Source organism: Lytechinus variegatus, chromosome 15 (assembly GCF_018143015.1).
Source record: "Lytechinus variegatus isolate NC3 chromosome 15, Lvar_3.0, whole genome shotgun sequence".
NCBI classification, from domain to species: domain Eukaryota; kingdom Metazoa; phylum Echinodermata; class Echinoidea; order Temnopleuroida; family Toxopneustidae; genus Lytechinus; species Lytechinus variegatus.
In genome coordinates, this window is record NC_054754.1 from 8548810 (window position 1) to 8571121 (window position 22312).

The 22312-nt window shown below is 36.4% G+C and overlaps 1 protein-coding gene across 3 annotated transcripts in view; it reads left to right on the top strand.

The window, feature by feature from the left end:
• The first annotated feature begins 7618 nt into the window (after positions 1-7618).
• Positions 7619-22312, top strand: part of LOC121428362 (calcium-binding mitochondrial carrier protein SCaMC-1-B-like) — a 34557-nt gene continuing 19863 nt past the window's right edge. Inside the window, exons 1-3 of one of the 3 annotated variants that reach the window (XM_041624941.1) lie at positions 7619-7934; positions 9149-9363; positions 12695-12772. In XM_041624941.1, the coding sequence (XP_041480875.1) occupies positions 7743-7934; positions 9149-9363; positions 12695-12772 (485 nt within the window). In that variant the 5' untranslated portion in view covers positions 7619-7742. The remainder of the gene's footprint in view (positions 7935-9148; positions 9364-12694; positions 12773-22312) is intronic. The other 2 variants (XM_041624942.1, XM_041624943.1) reach the window with 2 other exon arrangements.

Below are 22312 nucleotides of genomic sequence, written 5' to 3' on the forward strand. Positions count from 1 at the left end.
TGTACACATGCATGACCGAATTATTTCCAAACACCCCCTAAACAAGTTTTTCTCTGTGTGCTAAATAACACCAAAACAAGTTTTTACACCTTTTTACATTTACACATTTTGGCCCCAAACAATTTTCCCCGTTTCCCAGGGTCATTGATTACAATCGGGAATAACCCGAACACGTTTTCAGAAACGAGGAGGAAAAAGTCCCGGGTAAAAGATTTTTGGAAAAAACATACCCTAAATACATGTTTGACCCTGCGATTGACCATTGACCAGTCTTTCAAAACCACCATTTAAATCAATGTTTTTGATCCCCTTAATGAGTACACGCGTGGCCCTCGTCCAAAACTGAAAAAATACCCATTAAACACTTTTTTGTCACACATGTGCACAGCAATCTATTTGACGCCCCCCCCCCGGATCATCATTAATGTGTCAGTATTATTATCATATTCATTGAGAGACAATAATGACAGGTCTTTTACTATAATTATACCCACAATGAAAATAAGAAGAAAAAATAGTTGTGCATATCTATTTATTTCTGGTAAAAATCACTTAATAAGCATAAAATGTATTTTTTAAAGCTTTCTTATATAACTTTTCATATAGGTAATTTATATGGGCAATTCTATAAGCAAACCTTTACGATAGAGGGAGCAACTCAGTCAAAATCAAAATGAATCCCCAGCGTGAATTCTCCATTTGGGTTTGAAAAAATATATATAACGGTCCGGGGGGGGGGGGGCACTTACATTGACGAGTGGATACCATGCGCGACCAAAAAAAAACACGTAAAAAGGATGTCTTTTTCACGATAAGGCACGTTACGTACGTAACGTGATAAGGGTATCAAAAACACAAAAATAATGAAAAAAGGGTATCTATTTCGCTAGGAAAATTACGTGTTTAGGGTCGAATTTCCGGGGATGATGAAACAAAATTGAAATGTTTCATAAAGGATGTCCTTTTTGCCCCAACACTTCGTGTTTAGAGTCCGATTTGCGCGAGGTGTAGAAGGTGGGATCGTACTAAACCAAACTACTGTAAAGCCGACGACCGAAGGACCCGGAACAATAATACATTCCTGTACTTGTTTAGGGGTTCATTTCAGGGAATAATTGCCAAGAGTATCGTTTTGTTTCCAATACTTGTTCAGGGGTGCATTTTCAGAATATGGAAATTACGTGTTTAGGGTGCTTTTCGAGACCCAATGGTCGCGCATGGTATCCACTCGTGAATGGAAGTGCCCCTCCCGGGATAACGGTCATGTGTTTATAAGACAGGAAGTTTAGATAATAATGTTATAATATAACAGAACTTTAGTTTATGGAAAATAAGCGAATATACTTACAGATCAATTGCACACCGAACCTGTAATAACGGGCTTTATAGGAATTAAGGAAAGACAGCGACATGATGCCCCTTAATAGATTTTTGGGAGAGCTCGCAAAATAATCCTGATTGATAGTTGGGAAGATGATTTTGTAAACCAAAAATATCTCTGAAAAGAGCTAATTACCCCTTTCTATTTCCAGTGGACATTATGAGCCCAAAAATAAAAATCATGGGACAAAAATTTAGACAGTTTTTCACGAAGAACTAATTTTGTGATTGATTTTGACATGTTTAAAAACTAATTTTATTTCACGTAAACGTTTATCTTTCCTTTTCTTTAAATTTCTCCCTTTTTCTTGTGGATTTTTTTCGCTTGTGGCCATATGGCCCCAAATTCCCTTCCCCCATGACCATGCAAACAATCACAATCATGGTCAGACAGTGATGGACCGTGACTCGAAGGAGACAAATGATTGGAGCTTACTGTGAATGCTGTGTGCCCCCTAATGCTTTGTCTCCTCCGGGTTATGGTCCGCCACTGTATATGGTCATTTTTATACGGTTTTGAAAAAGGGAGTGGTTGAAGCCCCCCCCCCGCTTCCGCGGCCCCTTGCCCATGAGGATTTTTTAAAACCTAAGCTGGGCTAGGATGAGTTGACCACTCTGGGAATTTGTCACTGATACGGATTGAAAAATCCTTTGTATGTTTAAGGGATGGTCCAGGCTGGAGATATCTCTCTAAATAGAGTAAGATTCACAAAAAGATTTTTTAAGATTTGCATTATTCCGGTGAAACAGATCTAGACATGTCTTTATGAATATTTATTAGTGTGGGTGATGATGTCATATCCCCACTTGTTCTTTTGCATTTTATTATATGAAATTAGGTTTTTTTAAAAAAAATCTACCAAGAACTAGTAACAATTGGATTGACAACTGATTAAGTGCATTAGTTATTTACTGCCGCCATTTATTTCATCAGAATGGAGACACATCATTTACACAATGCATGAAAAAATGAATCATTTTTAAATGAATTATTTATGATTTCATGTAATAACATAAGAAAATGGAAAGTGAAGATGTGACATAATCAGGGAATCAGCCCAACTAAAGAATATTTATGACGATATGCATATAACTGACTTCAGAAAATATTGATAAATTTTAAAATTCAATAACTTCGTTATTTATCATCCGATTTTGATCAAATTTTCAGTATTTTGCTTTGTGAATTTTACTCTTATTTATTTAGATATAAATATTTTTAGGGAATTTCAACCTTAAACTGAAACAATTTCTTGCATGAACTCATGAAGTAGCTCTTAATTTAGTATTTCCCCATATAAGACATTTTATCGACCTCAAAACCCGGGGGGGGGGGCCACTTCCATTCACGAGTGGATACCATGCGCGACCATGGGGTCTGGAAAAGCACCCTAAACACGTAATTTCCATATTATGAAAATGCACCCCTGAACAAGTATTGGCGTGTGAAACCCTACCCTTAACAAGTATTGAAAACAAAACGATACTCCGGGGGGGGGGGCACTCGACCAAAAAAGTGGTGGGGGTGTGCCGCGGGCGAGACAAAAAACGGGGGCCTTGGAGCGGGCTTATTGTAAAAAGGAGGGTCCTCGGAACGGGCTTCGGAACGACAAATGTTTGTGAAAACGGGGGTCCTTGGAACGGATCGCCTGCGTGTGAGTGCGTATGCATCCCTATGGAACGGTCATGCGTGCATGATGCAGATAGCGCGGCCTCCGCCGGTGGAGCTCTGCGGCCGCTTTTCACCAAAATTGCAGCTCATTCAATGCGAACGGAGCGGCGTAACGAAAATATGCGATGCTTTGGAGCGGATTTCTCTCTTCTTTTTTCTCGATAAGAAGAAAATGCTATGCCTTGGAGCGGCTTTCTTTGTTCTTTTTCTCAACAAGGCAAAAATGCTATGCCTTGGAACTGAAATTTGAGTGTAAAAATGGGGGTCCCCTCCGCGGCCCCAGAAGGAAAAAACAGTTAGACCAGTAATTTTTTTTACTGGTTTCCAGTATATTTTTACTGGGCCAGTTGATTTTTAACTGGACCAGTAAAAATTAACTGGAGACCAGTTCCAACAATTTCATTCCAGTTAAAGCAATTAGTAATACCAGTTAAATTGTTTTTCATTAAACTGGTGTTACTGGTCCAATAAATGATTTCCAGTAGATTTTTCTGGTTTCCAGTATATGTTTACAGGACCAGTTGATTTTTAACTAGACCAGTAAAAATGAACTGGAGACCAGTTCAAACATTGCATTCTGGTTACTGGTCCAATAAATAATGGCTTTCAAGTCAGATCATTTAACAAATTATGAAAAATTAATCTTGCAATTCAGAGAAAGTTATTATCGTTATCATTTATCTTTGTTATCATCATTGCTCATATTTTTTATCACAATTATTGTTATTATGATCATTCTTGTAATCATTCTTATTACTGTTATTGTTATTGATATTGTAATTATTATTATTAATATTATCATAATTATCAATTATTGATATTATCATTAAAATAATTATTTCCTCTAATCATGATTAAGATCAAAGCAAGATGTATTCCTCTGATATATAGTCAACTGGTCTAAAGTAATTCAATGTTTGAAATTAAACTGGTCAAGACCAGTAATTCTGATGATGCTGATCACGTGGTTTACCTCATTTGCATATTTCCTGTTTTTTTAAGAAAAATAAGGATTTATAATGAAATATCTTTGCAATAGCACTCATTGTTGTTTGAAAACCTTCAAAATAATTGTGTGAACTAATTCACAATGAAAATGTGTAATTTTATACATCACATTCAAAATAACAGCAGAAAGATTAATTTACTAACCATCTTTTCCATCACATTTCACTGGCCATGGTATATAACAAACCAAACTGTGCACAGGGGCGTTGCCGGGCACCTCCCTGGAATCCTTACAGGTAGATACTGGTGAATTACCACTTGATCTGAGAAGATATATGCTTAGCAAGGTATACAAAGCAAAAATAAGACAAAACGCCAAACATCCACTCCAATCATCATTGAAGAACTGTTGGCAATTTGAATACGAAAAAAATAAGAAAGCACGAAAACCTTTTGGATTAAGAGTTTTGGAAGATGAGATACTCTACACAACTGAATCAGTCTTATACTCCCATGCCTCCTTGGCATCTCTCTCCACCAGAAGTGTCATTGAAGCTGCATGAGCTTGTGTCCAAAAGTGACAACATTTTTTATCAATACAACACAACTGTGGAGTATATTAATACAACTTGGAAAGAGAATCTCCATATTTACACTGATGGTTCTAGAGACCCGGCGCACGGCAATGCCTCTGCTTGTTTTTACGTGCCTGCTATGCGGGTAATCGAAAGTAAAAGAATGCAAAATTTTACTTCATCGTATAGATCGGAATTGGTCGCCATAGTCTTGGCACTGCAGTGGTTGGAAAATTTGAACGTTTATAATAAAGTGGTAATTTTTACCGATTCTTTAAGTGCTATTGAAGCGGTGAAGGAAAACAATGAGGATAATTTCGTTAGAGAAATCATTATTACCGCTACTTGTCTAAAATATAAAGGTATATTAATTTGCATTGAGTGGATTCCCGGTGGATTCCATTTGTGGAAACGAAACGGCTGACTTCTATGCAAAGGCAGCCCTAAAACAAGAAATAGAGATTAATAATGGTTTGAATATCCAAGAAACAAAAAAGATTGTAAGAGTTCTTGCAAGAAAGGAATGGCAGAAGAGATGGGACGAGTCAACTTCAGAATTAAAAAAATACCAGAAAGCTGTCTCCGAAAAAACTCCCTTTGATTATCTCTGCACAGATAAAAGAGGTGAAAAAATGATCCACAGATTACGTTTGGGAGGTTTGGGTTTAAATGACTTCCTTTTTAAGAAGGGAAGACACACGACTGGATTGTGTGAATTTTGTAATGAAAGAGAAATGATATACCATTTCTTATATGTTTGCCCTAAATTTATTATTCAACGAGCCCTATTACTTGCTGAATTAAATGTTAACAATATCCCTGATGCGGAACGTAAAGTGGAGAATCTCACACTTAAGACACAAAGTGCTCTAATCAGATATTTCAAAAGGACTCATAGATTTCAAATTGGCTGCCCGGATGGCAACCATCTTAACAGGGTGTAGTCAAGAGTAAAGAGTTCTAAACTTTAGCAAATTATTACTTTCGTGACCAGAATACCTTGCTGAGCAAAGTTTTTATAATTATTCATATTTTTCGGGGGTAATTCTTTATGATGTTTTCACCGAATTAATCTATGTGTGCACCTTTATTGTCACTTTCACTTTATCACATGGCCCTTAAATGTCAGTATTTACTCTACTATAAATGTTTTCGTTTAAAAAAAAAATAATAATGTTGATATGGTTCCGATCGATTTGACATAAATTTGCACCTGCGGAATTTAAATCAAGTTCCACGAGGTATTGGATAGAGCGCCCCCTGCTCACGTTTGAGAGACATAGGGAATACAATTTTTTGTACTCCTGAGACGCCCTCGAAATGCACCTCGAGCGGGCTTGTCAGGATAACGTACTAATACAGGGCAGGAGAGGTGGTCTTGCACAATTTCCTGGGAACTTTTCTTTCCTTTCTTTCTTTTACTTTTCAAACTGACATAATTTGAACAAAGAAATTATCATATTTTTGAAAAAAAGAAAAGCATATTTATAAGGCAACAATAGTCAAAACTGACTAGTTTGCCTTTTCAAAATAACAACAACAACAACATAAACTGATCCAGGTGAGACCAGTACGAGGACCAGTTCGACCAGTTTGAGGACCAATTAGATCAGTATGAAGACCAGTGAGACCAGTAACAACCACCAGACCAGTTTAATTAAAGACCAGTTTAATTTTTAACTGGACCAGTAAAATTTTAACTGGACCAGTATGACAGTTAGACCAGTAAACTGATGTTCCAATTTCCAGAGTTACCAGTTAAAATTATACTGGTCTGACTGGTCCAGTGGAACTGGTTTTTCCTTCTGGGGCACATACCCACTATGCATTATATACTGAGTGCCCCCCCGGGACGATACTCTTGGCAAATATTCCCTGAAATGAACCCCTAAACAAGTACAGGAATGTTTTATTGTTATACCGGTCCTTCGGTCGTCGGCTTTACCTTATTTGGTTTAGTACGACCCCACCTTCTACACCTCGCGCAAATCGAACTCTAAACACGAAGTGTTGGGGCAAAAAGGACATCCTTTATAAAACATTTTAATTTTGTTTTATCATCCCCGCAATTTCGACCCTAAACACGTAATTTTCCTAGTGAAATAGATACCCTTTTTTCATTATTTTTGTGTTTTTGACACCCTTATCACGTTACGTACGTAACGTGCCCTATCGTGAAAAAGACATCCTTTTTACGTGTTTTTTGGTCGCGCATGGTATCCACTCGTCAACGTAAGTGGCCCCCCCAAGGGCCTCAAAATAATGTCCATATTCAAGCACAGAGTTATGGAAGCTTAAAAGTGCCACCGAGATGTTGAGATAATTATCTCGGGAAGTCGATCTTGATAGCAAAATATAAGATGACGAGATCCTGGATCTCATCATGTTGACATCTTTTAGAAGAGATGATGAGATGACGAGATCCTGGATCTCATCATGTCAACATCTTTTAGAAGAGATGTTGAGATGACGAGATCCTGGATCTCATCATGTCAACATCTTTTAGAAGAGATGTTGAGATGACGAGATCCTGGATCTCATCATGTCGACATCTTTTAGAAGAGATGATGAGATGACAAGATCCTGGATCTCATCATGTCAACATTTTTTAGAACAGATGATGAGATGACAAGATCCCGGATCTCATCATGTCAACATCTTTTAGAAGAGATGTTGAGATGACAAGATCCCGGATCTCATCATGTTGACATCTTGTAGAAAAGATGATGAGATGATCTTGTCATCTCAACATCTCTTCTAAAAGATGTCGACATGATGAGATCCAGGATCTCGTCATCTTATCTTTTGCTATCAAGATGTCGACTTCCCGAGATAATTATCTCAACATCTCGGTGGCACTTTTAAGCTTCCATACAGAGTTCAGCAAAAAAATCACATCTCTCGCTAGTATAGGGAAAGTCCAGTGATACCTCTGTGCACATGTAGCCTATATCTTGATTGATTACTTTAGAATTGAACTAAGAGAGTTAATACGGAAGTCAATTTGCTCTCGATATTATCCGTACACGCGCGCGCGCTGCGAATAATAAAAAAAAAGCGACGCACGCGAAATGTAAACGCTGCGAAACCGGCATAACGTGGATTTTACACCAAATTTTAAAATCACTTTGAGATGAACTGAAATTGGAATTTGTAAGATTTTTACAATGAGTGTCATCGACGTAAATGCTAAAGATGGCACTCCACCCGGACATCACGAGTTGTCACCAGAGGAGGAATTACGATACTCGGAGTTGTTTGGAAAACTGGATGTGGACGGCGATGGACGAATCAACGTTGATGATCTGCAGGAGGGTCTTGTGCGTATGGGAGTGCATATGGTTCCCAATCATGCTGAAGTACGTCCTTGCTGGCGCTGGCTAGCTTGAAATCGAGCTCATAATATTCATTCACTAATAGTTAGAGATCTAACGTTAGCTTGGAATTTTTAATTCTCATTGATTTTTTTTTTGTGTGTGAGGAATAGATATATATGGTCTATATGTTTCTCTTGACTCACTTGTTAATGTTAAGTTGATGTTCATCATGTTCATGATCATGTTATTCAAATTTCAATGTAAAAAAGAAGAAATTACGGTAGGGCCTACGGTAATCGCTCCATTACGGTACTCATCTAATTCTAACGTTAAAGTTAGCACAATAGCAGGCCTAAAGTATCTAACTTGTTATGTCTAGTTATGCCTGAAACTGAAAGTTGTTCTTCAAGAATTGTGAATGAATGATCAGAAATCAAAACGGCTTGTGCCATCACATCTAGCCAGGCGGCTTCTTGAGAGTAAAATTAACGTAGGCTTTAATGAAGCCAGGTTTTCTTTCTCATTGACCCACATGAAGGAAGCCAAAACCTGAAACTTTCACCCCCGAGATTTCTACTTTCCTTCTAAAAGATCTAGCCCTAAATCATGTACATGAGATAAAACTTCATTTCCGACATTTCTATGCTCTCGTTATTTTTTAACAAGAATTCATAAAAAAAATGAGAAAAATATTGTGAAAAGACGGAAGAGACTTGCCCGATGTTTACACCGCCATCTTGTTTCTTATTGTTCTTTGCCAACGATACACGACGCACGCGTCTGTAGTTTTCTACCCAGTCTGAAAATTTACATAAACTGTTAATAGCATACAATTTTTGCTATCACTATGCAGACACTTTCTACAACGCTCCACTTACTTTGAAATGCAAGTCAATTCACAATGGACAGCTGAGAGGTTTGGTCGAAATTTGGTGGACCTGGACAGCAGATTGTCAAAAGATTCAGACCGGACAAAAAACTGCAGTATGCATATTGTTGTAAAGAGTCAAGAGCGACCCTGCTGTTTTGAGTCACCAATATTCGACAAAGCTTGCTTTGTCATTGATCGGCTTTTAATAGACAACAGATACTCTGCATCACTGTGTAGAAGCATCTACGTAGTGATTGCCAAAATGCCCACCTGTTACATGTAGATTTGAGGGGGGGGGGAGATTAATTGCAATTTATGTTGTGGAAACAGATACTTGATAGAAATGAAATTGATTTTTTCCCAAATTTTTATTGTATCTTCACAGAAATTCATGTCAAAGAGCGATCAAAATCAAGATGGACTTTTGGACTTTTCAGAATTTGTTCGCTATGTGACAGAGCACGAAAAGCAGCTTCATCTTGTGTTTAAGAGTGTAGACCATAACCAGGATGGAGCAATAGATGTAGATGAGATTCTTCTTTCACTCAAGAAACTTGGTGTATCTGTAAGCAAAGAGGAGGCAGATAAACTTCTTAAAAGGTAAATATCTTGTGTGCTACATTTATGTCACTTGTGCTCCAATTTGTATTTTCTGTCTTTTTTTGTTACTGTAATGTTTCTTGTCTTTAATGAGGTTGGGGGATGTATTTGCAAAATTCTCCTCTAGATATGAATTAAAAAAAAAGAAACTGTCAAGCTCTGCTTAATTTTTTTTTAGGGGGAGGGGGGGGGGGGGAGGGGTGACACAACCCAAAAAAGTGTAATCATTTATTTTTTCTCGTTAAAAGCTTTTCACCTGTGTATACATGTCTATCTGTCACCTTTGCTGTATATGCATTCCTGTACATTCTAATTTCTAGATAGTGATACACTGCAGTACAGTGATATTTAGATGTCACAGAATTTGATACTACAGATATTCCAAGATTTGCATGGAGGACCATTATTGAACAAATCTTAGACGAGTTTAATATTAGCCCTACATGTAGCAAGTGAAGTATTTTGGATATGTACTAGAGGTATTCCTCACGTTAAGGCCAATATTGCACAAATTGTACATGTACTGTAGAAGATTGCAATATTTGCCCAAACAAGTAGAATATTTCTGGCATTCTATGAAATAAAGACATCTAATATGATTTTTTGAAAATCATCTGTACCCCCCCCCATTATCCCCTAAAAGTGATTGAGCAAAGTTTATAGTTAAAGGCCTCACTTCTTCAAATCATTTTGATCACGAATAGTTCAAATGTAATTGCTTGTGCATTACAATCTCTACTTTCTGCATTCATGGAGATCACGCCATGAGGTACCATATATTGAACAGCAAGTTTTGTACTGTACGGCAGTAGCCTACATGTATTTGGTTGTCAGATTATTGGGTATCGGGAATATTATGCAGGCCAATAGTGCATCGTCAAAGCACCAACATTGTGTAATACTTTGCCTGGTTGTTTCCTCTGTGTACATGTAGTTGCACTGAATGGTTTTTCTTTGAGAAAAGAAAGTTTTGATACCTTGAATCTCAGTATAACTTCTTGTCAAAGACATTGTATCAATGAAATTGTGTATTCTCCAATTTCTCTTGTACTGGTACTGCTTGAAGTTTAATCTCTAAATTAGGGCCTACAGTTGTATTAATATACATGTTCATTGTAGGCCAGCATAAATTGGTCTTCTTTCTTTATTTGCACCTATGGCAATTACCGGTAGATTTCAATACACACCCACAAGTATACTGTATAATGGAAATATTGTACACAGTATTACATCTGTCTTCTGAATGTACATGTAATGCCTCACTCTTTCTGTTCTATTGATTTGTGTTTATTCTATGATTGTCACCACAAGGCCACTGCTTCCCCGGCCTTGATCAAATTGGGTGGCTGGCTACATGTTCAAGTATGCACCCTCCATTTGAAAATAAATAAAATATTTTCCCTGTACGTGTATCCAGAGTGCTGATTCTTTGAGCTATTGACCTTCACAAGTCCTTCAAGTTAAAACCAATGTCAATGGCATGAATAACTTTGAAAGATGATGCAATATGGTATGTAGCTTGGTTTACACTTCATGAGAATTTAGCATACATGTATCTTGCATTTCTTGAATGCAACTGCAAACCATGTGGTTGAAGTACGGTACATACATATACATGCACATGTATTTTGCAAATGATCACACAACCAAGGAGCTTGAAGCTCCTTGACACAACCGACTGTGAAAGCCTGTTTAGGGAAGTGTGTGTAAATTGTTGTCCTTGAAAGATTGTGGTGAAAAACACCACGCCCAAAAAATCCTTGAAACAAACCAACCCACTAGCAATAATGACTGTGTTTCTTAGAAGGGTTATTCAAGCATGTATGGTAAATTGAGCTCCTGATGGAATTTGGAGCTGTACACTGTATTGAATGTAGTGTACTTACATGCATTTATGTTCTATAATGTGTAACATTCCATTCCTGGGGGAAAAAAAACCTAACTGAGATTTTCCAGGCCGAAAATGTCTACAGACCTGTACTTTGGAGAGGAATGCTTTACTTTAAACACATGTACATGTATGTACGTGATTAATATCCGCCGGATTGCATTTTCAATTTTCCCATACTAATTTTTGTAAAATTTGCTCAGAATTCATGATGGTCTTCCAGGGATAAAGATTTTCTTTTTGTATTGTGTAGGTGCATCATACTGTGCAGTAATCTATTGTACCAGAGAAGCGGGTGTTCCCTGATGGTATATACTGTGTATTTTCATACTTCCTTAGAAAATGGCGGTACAGTGTACATTTTAAAATCAGAGAGGGTGGGGGGGGACTATTGTTACAGGGTGGACACCATGCTTGTACGTACATGTACATGTATGTATGTTCATGGACTTCATCAAAAAGGACCCTAAACAACTTGAGCAGTAATCTTGCTTTGATCTCAGAATGCCCTAAATGTCTAATTTTCCCACCCTAAATAATGTCTGAAATTAATTATTTTCTTGGGGAAATACAGTATTCCACTACCCTTTCTACGCATCATGTGTATAGTTTATTGAAAAGTATAGGGGCTATAGTATACTCTTCCTGGTTATGCAGTTTTTATGTACTCTTTCACTGTACATGCATAGATTGCCAGATTTTTAAAATAAAAATCCTTTTTTAATGATTTTGTTTGAGCATACATGTAGCGTCTACTTTGAAATTGGCCCCCAGGTAAACCAGCTCTTATCAGATTATTTCCCACTGACATACATATAAAAATATTTACATGTACACTGCCAATACTCAGTCTTATTTTATTGCCCCTCCCTACCCCCAGTTATATTGCTGTTATGTACTGTGTATTAAAGGCTTTAAGCCTTGGCCTATATTTTGTTTGGTACACTCCATTGATTCACAGTGTACTTCTGCATTGGACAGTGAAGCAGTATGTTCATTAAACCTTGAATGGCCATTTACTTGTGTTTTTTGTATTTTGTGCATTGCAGTTTATTGAGTCTACGCATCATTAAACTGCATTTATTTACTTGTTTTATGTCAAACAGTAAAAGGATGATGATGGTTTCATTTATAGCCTTTTATTTTAATTTTGAGCAGTGCTAATGTCTGACTAAAACCCATATCCTACATCTACATGTACATACAATAATATATTTTCTGTTTGACATGTATGTCTCCTGTCTGTCATTCTGTTCTCATATGCTTTAATATTGCTTTCTTCATTTATAGATGTATTTGGCTTTTTTCCTAGTTTCCTAAAGAAATAGCCGTTGGTTCATTCCATTATTTACCATAGTCATGTATATTTTCCATCATTCTCATTGGTGACTGGTAACCATTCTCCCTGCTTCAATCTCTCTCCCTGTATCTATATCTACGCAGGTTAAAGGGTTGCAAAGGGTGTCGAGACCACATCCCAAATCATGATCCCAGGCATGGGGATTTAGAGTGTGTGTGCTAGTAAGTTTGTATTGCTCGGCAAAACCCCATTTGTTCCTGTTTAAAAATTTTGCTGTATTGTTAGTTTTTGGCTGGTGTTATCAATTTTGGTGTTGTTACAGTTGCTGTTTGTTTCTCGTATTGTGTTCATTCATTACCCATTCCTACCATTCATATTGCTAGATGCAAAGGGCATTTCGTTTTTTGTTGTGGAGTTACAAGTATACTGTATTTGAACAGGCAAAAATTTAATACTTTATTTTCAAGGGCTGCTTTCACAACTTACTGCCTAACTAAATGTACATTTATTTGATGAGCTTTGCAGTGAATAGGGGTTTTCAGGGTTTTTTTAATTATTTATTTTCCAGGGATCTTTTTAAAATTTCTTGGTCAAAATCGGCCTGAGCCCCATTGCAATTTTTTTCCCTTGATGTGAAATTCAAATTCACCAGTGAAACAGAGTGGATTTAATAGATTTCACTGGATGCAGATATTGATGTTACAAACAAAAAATTACAGTTTTGAGATAGGATGGAGGTATTAGTGCATTAGAGTCATGGTGGTGTTTCACAAAAAGTCTATTCCATGAACTTACATCGCATTTGTGTGTTTTTATTAATAGGGGAAATGCAATGCAGTATCCTCAAATACAGGTTATATTCCAAGTGGAGCAGGCATTAATTTTAAGCATGATTTTTGCAAAACTTCATGGAATAGTCTCCAGAACTTGAAGCGATAAAATTTGGTCATTGTGATGTATACACTGTAAGTAGATTTTAACTCTCCTGAGAAAATCTAGATCCAAATATGAAAAAAATGGGGGAACCTATTGATTAAGCACCCATATAAAGCCCCCCTCCCCTTACTATGTTGCCCTCACAGGCTAAAAAGATAATAAGGTCAGATTTTAAAAAATTATTATTTAGCAGACAAAAATTATATTAAAAATGCATTTTGATTGCATTCAGCCCTAGGCCTTAATGCATAGCGTACAATGTACTACCTGATTCAAATAAAAAATCTATCTTGAAAAATACATGTTTTTTTATTATCATACCAACCATGTACAAATGGGTATGTGTTCATACGAAAATCATGACCAACACAAGTTCTGTAATACATTTCAGAATAGGTGAAATCTTATCTTTGCTTCATCATGTACATTGGAATTTCACATTACCTACATGTAGTTGTATTGTATTGTTTGTTATATTTGCTGTAGACAATGTCTTGCCTGGCTTGGTGTACAACTGATAGTGATACCCTTATTTGTAATGCATGAAGATAGTGATTATTGCTTTTGATTTTTTCCCATCATTTTTTGCATTCTGTTCATGTGTGTATTTGTTTTGTCAGGGTCCTGGGAAGGACCTTTCAGTAGGGTGTGCTGGGGTTCAGAAAAAGTTTGACAAGAGAAAAAAATTGGTTATCACACAAAAAATGAAGGGAAGTTTGGTCAGGAATAAACCTGACAAGCCCCCCCCCCAAAAAAAAAAAAATTGTTATTGCTTCCAAATGACAGAGATTGTGTTGAGGCTGCGTTTATGCGACCTCAAGCCAGAATCATGATTTGAATCATGATTCAAAACACAAACATGAATCACAATCATGAATCACAATATCACAGAATCAGCGTTTAGACGACCTTCATTCCAATGCTGTTTCTCCTCAGATTTGGGCCAATCCAGTGCGCATCACTAGTGCGCAGTTTGACAGAGGGAGTTTTTCGCACGTGTTTCGGCTCTTGAAAAATCTTTTGCTTCCAGAATTCAGTCTATAGGCCCTACCTCATTTTGTTTACTTCTATCATATAGGGTCCATGTGCTTCTATTCATCTTGTTAGTTTATCCAAAATGGTGTTCGGAAGTGAATTTCAGAGATCATTGTCTGTCCAGTTACATGTAATTCATTTACTAGAACGTGAAGTTGAAGACATGACCAAAAATGAAAAGTAGTGGAAGATGCGATGACCAACACAGAACCCGAACATGACAAGAAATGCATGCATAGCACATAATCATGTACATACAATGAGCATATAAAGCACCTTTAGCTTGGCAAGAGTCAAACCGAAAGTAGCCTGACACAGTGAGGTCATAGAATCATGATTCAAATCACGTTATCGTTTATTCGAACATTTTCGTACGTGATTCTGCAGAAACGTCTTTCCAAACGCCCCTTTTTTTGTGTTTCATGTTTGTGATTCTAATCATGATTATATTCATTTTCGACTAAACGCAATCGTGATTCTGCAGAATCGTGATTTGAATCATGATTCTATGGTAAAAAAGTGGCGGATAAACGTACCCTGAATCTCGTCAGTTTAGCATACCAAACTGATTTCCAGGGGGTGCTGCTTTTGGTAAATTACATACATGTACATAGCACCCTTAGCAAAAATCTATAAGGCTTTTCACACTGTACTTTTTTTCCTTAACCCCGGGAAATTGGTGGGGCTACACTACATGTAGTATTTCTGGAGGAAATATCCCACATAAAAACTGCATGATTTTTTTATTAGATTCATGTTATTGGTAGGAATCAATTCCAACAAATGCACATCTTTCAATTCACAATCAATTTGGTAAAAACAAGGTATGTACAAACCAAATTGATTGTGGAAAGATGAAAAATTTGTTGGTACTTGATCAAATTGTTTTTTTTTATAGTGAATAGACTGCCACCCAAGAAATGTGCAAATCTCACTTCACCAGTGGATTGCAGGAAGCTGGCCAATTCAATTGCTACAAGCTGGCCAATTCAATTGCTACAGTGTTTTGCTGTGTGATCTTTGAAGTGATATTTCTCTGAAATTTTTATACTATTAGTCGCTACAATATGTGTCATCAGAGAGTAGGCCTGTGTCACAACTTTTTAGGTGGTCTGTCTACGACAGATCACCTCTTGATTTCGTCAGAATTTTCTTTATTTCTTTATTCATAGTACCTATTTTTTGTCGCCAACTTTTCTCGAAATTGGCTGAATCAATTTTGCTGATTTTTTCGTCATATATAGAATCTATCATAGAGACGGCAAAATAAGCTTTTCAAGGTCATATGGTCATGATGACGTCATCTACGCGCCATTTTGTAAAATTCTTCATTTGATCATATCTTCATTATCAATTGTCAAAAATTAACAATATTTACATGACATTAACTTCATGTCAAGGGTCAAATGTCAATGTCATCAAAGGTCATGTAGAGGTCATGACGCGCGCGTACGCGTGCGTCAAAGGTAAAAAATTCTCCAAATGGCCTATAAAAATTTTTGGGTACGTTTCAGGTCATTTTAAGCATTTCAAAAATTTGCGCGCGCGCACATATGCGCGCGCGTTTCCGCGCGTTACACCTTAACGCAACGCAGAAAAACCGTTTCTTTAATATCATTGCATTGCTAATAAAATTCTGAGCAATTTGATACCTTGATCAACTTTCTACAACCATTAATAACGAAATTAACACCCGTTAAACTTTGCAGCACGTGTGCGCGCGAGCTCTCACTATAGGCCATATATAGGCAAAAACATGCCTATTGTAAATTCACTGTAGCTCTTTAAAAAGTCCGTTGACCCCAATTTTTTTTTCATATATCGATAGAGTATTAATTGTAAATTTGATTTCATGTCACCATTGTCCCTAAATTATATCGTGACGTCATCAAATAGGCGCCCAAACTAAAAATTTCATTTTTTTCAAAAATGACGTCATCAAATTTATGCAAATTTGGCTGTAACTTCTCGAATATAGATCATTTTTCGCCCAGATTTCAATATGTTGTAGTTTATAATGTACTCTTTCTCCTCAGTTAAGATGAATATTCGTTTTGAGAAACGCATCATTGCGTAAAACAGCGATGAAAAGAGGCATGTCGTTTTTCCTCATTTTGCGTGTAATCTCTATGGGACATGACTTTTTCCCAAAACTAGATTCGACATTCCTCTATTTCGTGAGCCATATCTCCATTTTTTCTTGTCAGCTTTCCTTGAGCTTTTAACATGTTGTAGCTGAGATTCTGGGCTATCGGAAGTGTGCCCTCCATTTTTTGATCAGATGCCGGGATCATGCCCGTATTTCACTTGCAAAATTAGAATTGTAATTTTCAAAATTGCTTACGTGTAATCTCTATGGGGAATATCGTGGCTCAATGGATAACGCATTTGACTTGCTTTCTCGAGGGCGGAGGTTCGATTCCTGGGGTAGAAAAGATGATTTTTTTTTTCATTTTTTTTTCTTTTTGCCACCTCTTACATGATCCTTTATGATAATTAAAAGGTATGAAAGTTAAAATTTAGCAAGATAAAACAGATTATAATTGTTTTTTTCATATCACATGTATTTGTGTGTAATCTCTATGGGACATGACTTTTTCTCAAAACTAGATTCGACATTCCTCTATTTCGTGAGCCATATCTCCATTTCTTCTGGTCAGTTTTGCCGGAGCTTTTAATATGTTATAGCTTAGATTCTGGGCTTTCGGTAATGTGCCCTCCACTTTTTGATCAGATGCCGGGATCATGCCCGTTTTTCACTTGCAATATTGGAATTGTAATTCTCAAAATTGCTTACGTGTAAAGTCTATGGGAAACATTAATAATCACATTGAGCAATGGTCAAAATTTATTCTTAGGATGTCTAGAATCAAGATTATCAATCATATCTAAATTATTCATTTTATACATTAGCCGACTCTGAATGAAAAATCATGACAGACCACCTAATTCGTCCGCATGACGAATTAAATTCTAGTTTTTTTTAAATCCTGGTACATGCAGGGCCCGTAACACAAAGGTTAGTGATTTATCACTAATTTGAATGGACAAATCTGATTGGTTCCTACAATGTAGTCTGGCTACTTAGCAAAAAGCATGTGGATCAACGATTTTGATAAGCCATTTCATTTAGCTATTGATTGCTATAAACCTTTGTGTTTCAGCCCCTGGTAATATTTTGTGTACTGTGAAATTAAGAAATTTTTAATATTCAGTGTCAACAAAAAATAACAGATTGCCTGTTTAAGACCTGACTTTTCTTATCTCCTACATGTACATGAAAATTAATATTTTCACATGAAAATTTGAACCTTGGTTCAACAAAGTAGAACTACATGTATAGAAAACATATTGCTGCACACAATTTCTCAGTTTTCTTAGTTGAGAGTGTTTGAATGTATTGTTGCGTTACATGCATAGGCCTACACTGTACACGACCATGACGTACTTGTCCTGATTTGTTTGCAAATCATAAATTTAATTAATGAAACCTTCAAATATTAAAGTTGTGCAAAAATTAAAACGGTTTTGATGATGTATTTGTTCATCCATCTGTAAATGTGAACAGTACCTGTGACCTTTTTAAATTGACATCGCTGCACTGGATCAGATATATGGCTGGTAGACATTCATTAGTCAGTTAGTCAGGTGGATGTGAGTGAGGTCTGCAATGGATATCATCATATGGGATGCTCTTATCATCACTACTAATAAATTAACAATCCAAACTCTCCCATTCCCAACCCACGTCACATACCGGAGTGTACGGTGGTATATTATGTACATCAGCTGAAGTTCATGTACATGTAGTTCATATCTTTATTTCATTTCCATTCAAACATAAATACAAATCTGAATCATTACAGTCATTATTTGCATTATCTTTTCGTAATAAAGACTTGAATGTATAGACGATTTAACCAAATTGGAGTCTAGAATAATATGTACATGTACATGTATCTCTATAATGTTGGCTATTGCAGCGTACGGCACTGGCACCGGTCCGACAGTCCCAGACCAGTCGGGCCAGTATCTTGTCAGAAATAGCCAGATTTACTGGTCTGACATGACCAGTAACAAAGTGATGCAAATGATATTTTTTCTCTCTTGTAGATTATAAAAATGGCTCTCCAAAATTGAGAAATGGCTCAAGTGACTTTGTCTGTGTGTAGTACATGTACATGTAGTGTGTACTGTTTGTTTTGTAGGTTTTTTTTTTTTTTGGGGGGGGGAGCCAATAAAAGACAGCCAAAATAAACTCAAGTCTCTTATGTTTTTCTTTACCTTGGGGAACCAGTAAATTTTAGGTTCAGACCAGTAAAAAAATGGAAAAAACTGGGTATCTACTGGTCCGACATGAACAGGTTAGACCAGTAGAAAAAGGGTTTAGTGTGGAGCCCTGGCTAGTGGCTATTGTTACATATGCATCTGGAGTTGTGATATATGTATTTTTCAGAATTTATATTATACTGTATACACTGTTACAGTATCTTATTTCAGCAGATGTGTAATGATTAGCTTGATTGGATGAGCCTGCGCCTATGAATGTTTTAACAGAAATATGGAACAATATAAATGCTGTGGATCATCATCATCAATGGAAATGAAGAGTTCATGTCAACAGAATTATATGTAATTACATATACATGTAGGCTCTAACCCTCTAATGTGGTAGACTAATGCATATCTTTATTTTTTAATTGATTATGTTGGGATAATTACAGTATTGTATGGCATAGCATAGGATATGATGTATGAATTTGAAACCAATAGTGTTCAAGCAACCTTGTATCGATGTAAAATCAGGGATTTCAATGTATTAATTTTGAAACATGGTGACATTTATTGAAATCAAGTCAGTTTTTTTATTGATCATGAAACAGTCGTTTGAAATGCAAACATGAAACCATATACATGTACATGTATGGTGTTGAAATGTGACCTCTACTACAGTGGCATGTTTTAAAATGGTGGAGATTCATCAACATTGATAAAATTAATTGAATAGTCTGGTGTGTTATTCCTGTTTTGTGTGGGTGTTGGGGTTTAGGTCTATGTTTGTGATTCTCGCTTTAGAGAATCGCTTGAACGCGCTCTCTGACATTTTATTTGATGGAGATGGAAGCGCTCTTTCCCAGGGTAGTTCAACAGAGTGATGAACTGACCTGGATCTTTATTGACAGGCATGCTCGCATAGATAGCTGTGAAAACCAGTAGACTGGAACTTACAATGTGATATTGTTATTGTAGGCGAGTTGTCCATGTATACCCAGCCCCACTGCATTTGTATTTATATTTTCATTTTCACAGCTTCTGCTCTCTTTCTCTCACTCTCTTGCTCTATGTCTGGCTCTCAACATGTACACACTTTCACCCCCTCTCTCCCCTCTCCTCTCTTATTCTATCTCTCTCCACTTTCTCCATCTCTCTCTCCCAATATTTTCCTTTCCCTCTGTTTAGTTACCAGTATCTATACACGTATGTACCACTTTCCCTCTTTTTTTTCGGGGGGGGGGGGGGAGGGGGTCAGCTGTGACTCTTCAGTTCTGGAAGCATTTTGTAGTCATGCATACTGGCAGACTTGCTTTTGAAAATGAACATCATACACACAAAGCGCAATCTACTAGCCTACATGTAGTAGTTAGAGTTCATGAGTATTTTAAAATCCAATGCTGATCTTGAGATCAAGATGGATCTCAAACTGCAGAACATACTCATGTAATACAAGTGTATGGTTTTGTATGGCGCAGTCACATTTCCCTTATGGCAGCCATATGGCAGCCATATGGCGAGTCGATAACAACCGTTTTTTGTACCAGCTACATGTACTTATACATGCAGGTGGTTTGAATAAAAAATGAAAAAAAAAACGGTTGTTTTTGACAAGTAGTACGGCCGCTGAAGGGGAAAGGTGACTGCAGAATAAGTTGTAGGCCTAATCTTAGAGTTCTGCATTGGGTATGCTGAACTCAGTGATACAGAAGTCAGATGATCTCCCTCCCTCCCCCCCATTGTCACAAGTTTGTATTGAGTTCTGTGATTTACTTTCACCTGTTTTCTTGAATTATTATAATTTCATTTTAATAACAAAAATAAAGGATTTGTATAGTGCATACATGTACATGTATATCCACCTTGCTACATTGTAGGTGCTCAAGGCGCTCCTACAGTACATGTACATGTATGGTTTACAGTTATGATTTAGTTTTTGTTACAATGTAGAATTTAAGTAAAATAAACGATTTTAAGAAAAAATGCTACATAAGTTTTGATATTTTTGTTTTCCTTGATTTCAGTGTTATTAACTCTAATACTGAGTTCATGTGATTTTTTTCAGTTATTTATTTCTGTATTTCAACAGTTAATTTTGAATATTTCAAAGTTATTTTTTTTTACTATAATGATTGATTCATCAGGATCTCTCATTTCATTCTGAAGTTGAATTCATTTGATTGGAAAAATTACACTTCCTTTTTTAAAAAGTCCTACATGCACATATACAGTGTATATGTTTTATTTAATTGGCTTCAAGTTCTAGAATTTCCATACATACATGTAGTAAAAATACTGTTTAAAATTTTGATACAACACTGTTTACTTTCCTTCCTTACAATAGTTGCTAAAGAGTAAAATGAGTGTTTAAAATCTTCAACAACAAAGTTTAATTTTTAATATGAAATTATCAATAAGTATGGTTGTTTAAGCCGTTAAGAATTAGCAACTACTGTATGGTTCATATAGTACTAAACAGTGTTGTATAAAATTGTAAATAGCATATTAATAGGAATGTACCATTAGATACGGGGGGGGGGGGGGGGGCTGGAGCCTGGATGTTTGGGTATTTTTTTTCCATTGAGACAAATTTTTTTCGCCCTTTTCAGATAATTTTTCAGTGGATCAATTTTTTTTTAATCTGATGGTGAGTCAAGTTTTTTTTTGTTGCTCATAGAGCAAGCCAATGTTTTTTTTTGGGAAAAACTTCCAGCCCCCCTGGATATCTACATGTAATGGTGCGTCCCTTCATGTGTACGGACAGTTCATCTAAATTGCTACCTGGTTTCAAAGATTGAAAGCTTTTCAGATTGTGAGCATGAAATTCTTTTTAAAATCTAGCGCAATATAAGCATTATTCTTGAATGCTTGTGCACATTGTCATGGTTAAGCTGTACATGGTTCCATGCTAAAAGCTCATGATAGTCAGTCAGCCCAGTGCTGTCATTAGAAAGGTTGTTTACATGTACAATCAGGGTATACCCAGTGCTTTGTCTGATAAAATACTAGCAGTTGTTTACATGTAGTTTCCCCAAAAAATTTCTGTGTATTGTAAACAAGTGAATTTGTATTCCTTTAAATTTTTAGACAAGGTCACCCATCAAGAAATCAATGTATCTAGATTTGTTCGCTGTTTAGTACATGTATATTAAATTGCTGTGAGGGTTCAAATTTGGTTGCTCTCAGTACATGTACCCAATAGCTTGCCATCGCATATTTGAAATTAAGCTCTTGTACATTTTTCATTTTATAATGCTCAAAAGACATTTTTAGACGATGGTATTCCCTGATTGTAAAACCATGGAGCTATAGCTCCCAAATCCCAAATTATTATAAGCTGCTGCATTTGTTATTTTGATTATCATGAATTACATGTGACATCATAATGACAGAAAATGATTAATGACAATGGACAGCATTAGTGATGTCATAGGTTTGCACATTTTTTTTTTAGACTTGAAGCAAATGGTGAGGATCTTACATTTCTGGACACTTGAAAATAAACAAACAAAAAACAA